This window comes from Neolamprologus multifasciatus, chromosome 7, assembly GCF_963576455.1.
Source record: "Neolamprologus multifasciatus chromosome 7, fNeoMul1.2, whole genome shotgun sequence".
In the NCBI taxonomy this organism is placed as follows: Eukaryota; Metazoa; Chordata; class Actinopteri; order Cichliformes; family Cichlidae; genus Neolamprologus; species Neolamprologus multifasciatus.
The window spans coordinates 66,875,457-66,882,224 of record NC_140445.1 but is presented as its reverse complement, the minus strand read 5'-3'; the positions used below and the strand labels follow the sequence as shown (position 1 = coordinate 66,882,224).

At 45.8% G+C, this 6,768-nt stretch overlaps 1 protein-coding gene across 7 annotated transcripts in view; it reads right to left on the bottom strand.

Moving 5' to 3' along the window:
* znf423 (zinc finger protein 423) overlaps positions 1–6,768 on the bottom strand; it is a 137,295-nt gene that overhangs the window by 112,044 nt on the left and 18,483 nt on the right. For all 7 annotated transcript variants that reach the window (XM_085164775.1, XM_085164780.1, XM_085164774.1 and 4 more), the window contains exon 2: positions 3,321–3,383. In XM_085164775.1, coding sequence (XP_085020901.1) covers positions 3,321–3,383 — 63 coding nt within the window. The remainder of the gene's footprint in view (positions 1–3,320; positions 3,384–6,768) is intronic.

The window sequence follows — 6,768 nt, the reverse complement described above, 5'->3', positions numbered from 1 at the left end:
CTTATAAACAAATAAAAAACACGGCTGCTCAATACTATCTCCAACTTCGTCTCATTTCCTCTTCTTTTCCTTCTTCCAGCACACAGAGTCAGACAGCAACTGAGCAAACAGGGGGAAGGTGTCCCGCTGAGGTGTGGTGAGGACTGAAGGGAGAAGGGAAGGAGGCTTTCAGGGCACCTCAGGGCGCAGAAAGGCCAGGAGGAGGAGGAGGAGAGGAAATGTAGGAAAGGGGAGAATAAGTTGGCTCGATGCTACTCGAGTCGCCCTCACACTCCCTCCACCTTCTCTCAAGCGGCCTTTCCAAACTCAACACACATTTTCCAGAGTAAGTCAAAGAAAGACCAAATGAGAGGGATGGAAAAACAGCCTAGAGGGCTGGAAGTTTATGAATTAGGAAGCAGGATAGGAAGGTATATTTCTCCTTGTTCCCTTTCTTTTTCGCTGTTCCCTGTTTTCTCAGCCCGTCCTTCTCCCCATCATCTCTCAGGGAGTAAAAGAAGCAAGGTCTTTCTTTCTAATCTGCTGGGGTAAGACGTCCTCACCCCCCCTCTCTCACACATACGAACTCCTCCTAATGTCGCCCCAAATAAGCACTGAAAAGGTAAAAGCAAAGACAGAGGGACAGAAAGAGAGCAGGCAGATCACGCAGTGACGTGGAGACGCTGGCAGCAACATCCAACCTGAGAGAGTGGCTGAGTAAGGGAATATAGGACAGTGTGTTTGTATGGTGAGTGTGTGTGTGTGTGTGTGTGTGTGTGTGTCAGGGGACTCTAGCTTCCTGCAGGAACTGACACACACAGCAGTTCTAGCGAGCCACCCAGGACCTCAGTCAGCACCCCCTTAACACGCACACACAGCCACACACTCACACGTAGACCTGCACAGTGGCCCCTGGAGGAGAGTTAACACAGTTTTGAAATGGGGGGGCAAGGATGGGAGGGTTCGGCACGTCATAGACACCCCCAGGGTCATACTTTCCTATCCTCCAATCCCTGCAGAGCTTAACGAGAGACGGGGCGAGCGCGGCACAGAGAGAGAGAGATAACGGCGTGTTTCCCACATTCAGCAGTATCTCACGTCCCTGCTGGGATCCCGTCAGAGGAAGTGTTTAACTGTTCTCTGATGGGCTGCAAACCGGAGCAGCAAAACTAACTACAGCTGACAAACACCTACAGTAGTCCAGCTGTTTCTGGAGAATGTGCACTTTGATCTTTACCGATGACAGCACAGAGGGAAACATGGCCGACGTTGTCGTTAGCTTAGCATACGGGCCCGCATCGTTTGCACACGTGAACCTTTGAGTCATGCAGCAGTTGTGAGTCTGGTCTGTAGTTTTAATAATAATGATGATGGATGGCATTTATATGGCGCTTTTCGAGACCCTCAAAGTGCTGCACAATTCCTCTATTCATCCACACACAGTCACACAGGTGCAGCTACAGGTGCAGCCACAGCTGGCCTGGGACAGACTGACAGAAGCTGCCATATCGCGCCATCGGCCCCTCTGGCCAGCACCAGTAGGCGGGAGGTGAAGCGTCTTGGCCAAGGACACAACGACCGGCTCGATCCCCAACCTTCCGGTTACAAGCTGAGCTTCCCAACCCCCTGAACCACGGTCTGGCTGGAGTTTCTCCACAATATCTCATGAAAGCAACATCAGTGCAGGCAGATTCAGTTCATCTGTGTCCATCTTACTAACAAACCTACAGCTTTAATAAACAAACAGCTTTACACCAACTCTGCAGAGAAGATCACCGACAACAACAAGAAAGCAGCTTCTTTGTAAACCAATGAGAAATGTGCTGTTGAGCATTCAGACGCAGCTTCACGGCGAAGGCCAAACGTGACCTCTGCACTGAGGTGCCAAGGTGACAGCAGCACATAAGAAAAGAGGCGGCGCCGTCAGGGTGCAGGCCCGCCATGGCCCGAGCCTCTGGTTGCTCCCGTGGTGGAGGAGACCAGCGGCTCCCCCGTGACTCAGGCTTTTTAAAAACACCCTCCGCTGTGATTAACCACCAACTGGACGACGACGTCTCCTTCAGCCTCTTTTTTCCATGACATTCAGGGTTTTTCAAGTTTATTTTAGAGAAATATAAATGATAAACAATCGTGTTAAATACTCAATATTATGATAGCTGACCAAAATAGTCAAGATCATAATTTTGCCATAATTAAACGATAGATTCTTGGAACTTATGGACAAATATCTGCAGATGAATCAGTGGGAAAGTGATTGGCACTGAAATCTTACAGCGTAGCCTGAATAACACAAAGTCTCTCCAACATTCACAGATGCACCAGGATTTGTGACTGAAGCATAAATAAAAGACACATCCATCTAAACCTGTGTGCTAACAGACCTCTGAACCACAGCATCCTGTCCTCCTCCTCTCGCCCCTCCCTGAGCCTGGTTCTGCTGGAGGTTTCTTCCTGTTAAAAGGCAGTTTTTCCTTCCCACTGTCGCCAAAGTGCTGCTCATAGGGGGTCATATGATTGTTGGGTTTTCTCTGTATGTATTACTGCAGGGTCGACCTTACAGTATAAAGACCTTGAGGCGACAGTTGCTGTAATTTGGTGCCGTATGAATAAAATTGAATTGAACGACTTCAAGCATTTGCCATCTTTAATACACACAATCAATGTTGGTCAAGTTACTTGAAAAAAGCAATCAGTTACTAATTACTGATTACTTCCCCAAAAAAGTAATCCCGTTACTTTACTGATTACTTATTTTCAAAAGTAATTAATTACTTAGTTACTTTTTAACAACACGATTTACAGCCTGAATAGGTGATAAAGTGACAGATCTTTCAGCCCAATTCTACTTTTTCTGCATCATCATCATACAAAATGTAATCAAAGGGAAAAGTCTCTTTTTAAAACTTGTTTTATTAGTTTTAATCTTTTAACTTTATGCGTGAACCTTGAACAGCAGCTGGTTCTGCGGCTCATCTCCTATCGAGGCAGAAGTCTGAGCAACTTTAAATTTCCATCTCAGTGTTTAAAGACGAGCCAAGAGGAGACTAAGGAAAAAAATCTGCCATCTTTGTCTTCCTCCTAGGAAATTAGCAAACCACAGAGAGCAGTGAAAAAGCACACAAATCTCTCTATTAGAGTATTATTGAGACTGACTGCTGCTCTGCCTGGATACAGTTTTCCGTCTCCTCTTTCCTTCACAGTCCCCTCCATCTTTCTTCTTTGTCACGAAATCTTCGTTTCCATTTTCATCACCTCAAAGTCACCCCGAGTGCACGCTACAAACACAAACATACGTCACATCTGTGTGTGGGTGACACAGGTGTGTGTGTCTGTACACTGACCGGTCTGAACAGTGGATCCGTCCCAGGTTGCTCCACACTCTGAAGACTCTCCTTCTTCAACAGCTGGAAAAGAGACAGACACAGAAAATCAAATAAATGGTTTCAACCTGCAGCTAATTAACGAGCCACAATTCAATGATCACATCACACTTTTAACACACCGTCAGGTTCTCGCTACAACTAAAACACCTTTGTGATTAAAATGAGTTTAAGAAGCCGTGTTGATGCTTTCTGTGCGGCCTCGTGGTTTCACCGCGAGCTTTCGTCCAAGCATCACAGACACAGTCGAGTTGAAGGCGACTCGTCACCTCGAGCGTGGGAGCGCCTCAGGACGTCGCATTTGTCTTTAAACACGTTTATTCTCTGGAGCAAATGCACTTGAACTTGAACCTACCAAGAATTAACAAAACATGACAATGACCTGAGATCTCTCAGACTCGCACACACAGCTGATCAAAGCTGGATTGTCATACCGACTTCCTGGGTACAACAGGAAGGAGGGAAGTACAGCTGGCACACAAACAGGAAATGGCTAGAGCCACCACACAATGGGATTTCCCGTCTGCCCCCTCCCCAACACGCTGTGCCTCACTTCTCCCTCGCTCACCTCCGTCTCTGATCCCTCCAAATGTTTTGTTCTCATCCTGCTCTCACCGCTGACCTCCGCCCTCCACATCTCTACACCTCTAACACGTCCTCATCAGCTCCTGTGACCCTCCTCCTCCTCACATCTAACCTGAGCCATAAGCTCAAACAAAGCTATAAATCAGCAAAGCGTCCCTCTTAAAAAAAGAAACTAAAAGTCTGCATGAAAGTGATTTTTGTAGCTGAATGAAGAAGAATCGTTTTTATAACAGGAAAAAACAGCAGAGCTGCGTCACAACTGCACCCGTATAACCACACCAACTTTAGCTCCTCCCATTAGCTGCAAGCAGCGTTGCAAAGTCCACGTGCTGATGCACACCGAGCAGTGCAACCCTCTCAAATCTGCATGTTTTTCATGCTCCACATCATTTTCTCTGGTCTCGCTGCTGAAGTCAGAAAGCTGCTGCGTCTATAAACTCAGCCTGTAATAACCGTCTGCAGGACTCATAAGTTTGGATCAAGTCTTCAACATCGCTGTTGGAGCCAGATGTGACCACAGAGTGCTAACAAACTAATGGATCCCTGGACGAACACAGGAACCTCCCAGCGCAGCAAATCCGTCTGCCAAAGACAGCAGAGAGAAACATGCGAGAGACGAAAACCAGAAGAAAAACAAAGTCCGTCTGCTGCGCTTCGTCACAATGACCAGTACGTTAGCTCCCAGCTGAGCCCTGAGTGGACGCCATGATTCATGTCACCTCGTCTGGGTCACGTCACAGCGCCCTGACAAAACGCTGCTGTTACAGTGAAGATTCTCGTTAAAGGGAGACGTTTATGACTTACGTCTGAATCAAAGGTTTTCGTTTCGAGGTCACCAGCCGCGACCTCGGCCTGTCTGAACTGGGCATGCCCAGATCTTGTGACAATCTGAAGGTCAGGGTTAGGGGTTTTTCAAACCACTAAAAGCTGACATCATAATGAAAACCATCTTCCTGTGGTAGTTTGAGATTATAAAAAGACCTCGTGGTAACTTTGCCTCAGATAAAGGCCCATTTCTCCTGATGAGACTGTGGGGAATACAGCGTGTTTCATTAGCCAAGCACACGCAGCTTTATTTAGACTCCCATATCCTCCCTCTGTCCCCCTCAGAGACAAACACACCGTTACTGTGAACCCTGTACACACCAGGCGGTCGGCGGGGGTGTACGTGTGCCTGTGAGAAGGATTAGCTCACAGATACTGTATCAGTCAAGAGGAGGGAGTATCTGAGTGTGTACAAGTACATACGTGTGCATGTGTACCTGTAGCTTGGGCCCATTACAAAAAAAGACCCACTTAGAAAGACACTTTGTGACCTGTGGGGTTAAAAATATAGCAATCAGTCATGTGTTTGCACATGCATCGCTCCTCTTCCTGCAGCACATCACAGTCCTCTTCAAACTCCAGCTCAAACTCGCACAGTCGTTTAACAGCTTAGCACCAGCAGCTTCCGACAGGCACAATCTCTCGTTAGCTACATGCTAACAGACAGGTGTATTTTTGGCAAATGAATTTGCAGAATTTCCCTTTAACAGAACTTACATCATTAGTGGGAGAAAGTCGCAAGCATTCGTGATATTTTGTACCAGTTAATAGTTGTATTGATTTAAGATGCTATCACCGAGTAACATGATCACAGCCCAAAATATACAGATACTGGCAAGAAGGCAGAAAAAGACTGAGACAGCAGATGGCTAAAGATCAAACAATACGACATGCCGCAGAAACAAAAACACAAATGAAACCCCTGGAGCACGACACACGGGTGACACTGTGTAAGAAAGAAGCTTCTGGGAATCCTTGGAGCATCTGCACGCACACACACACACACACACACTGTTACTAACCCCTGAGGCACCTCGTCTATGAGTCTAATAGGGCTGCCACGATTAGTCGACTAGTCACGATTACGTCGACTATCAAAATCGTTGTCGACGATTGGCGTCGTTTGAAGCTTTGTAAGATCACAAAAGACGCAGGAATAAGTAGTAGGATTTAAGAGTGTAATAACGGACTGAAACAGAAGATGGCAGCACTGCATGTACAAGGATGCCAGCTGCCGTTAAACCCCGAAGAAGAAGAAGCTGTGTCCCAGAATTCATAGCGCAGCCCAGCTCAGTTTCCAACAATGGCGGCAGCTAGTTAGTTTTAATATTACTCTTATTATTCTTTCTGGGTCACAAAATAAACGTTTAACATATTTTCAGGCGAGAATGTAGCTGTGTAAACCTCAAATATCTGCTCAGTTTATCAAGACACCACATATTTTCAAAAGCGCTCCGACGTTTTCGGAGACGTCTGTTACCCACTAGCTAGCCGGGGGCTAGGCTAACTAGAGACCGTTTTCAAACCCACCACCGTCTTTCGCTACTCAGGTTAAACATGATATATAAGTCACTTAGATAACTTAAAAATGTTATTGTTTGGCTTTTTCAGTATTTTATTTGTTCCTGAGTAAATCGGTTTGGCTGAGATTAAAGTTATAGTTTTTACACAGCTGAATAAACATCAAGCAGACAGCTGATTATCAGAAGTGTGAGATGCTCGAGAATTTACTCCGGTGTCCTGTTATATTTTAGATAGCAAGGAGTTTATTAAACTTCACCAAAACAATCTGCAAACTTCATTAAAATTTAATAAACTATCATCTTGTCTTTATTTTTAGTTAGCACAGACCTTAAACACTTAAAGCTGTAAGCTAATGATAGTTATATAAGAGCAGATGCTGCTGGTGCAATAAGCTGTACGTTTTACGTCCAATGGATGATGATCTGATTAGTCGACTAATCGCAAAATTAATTGGTGACTAGTCGACTATCAAAAT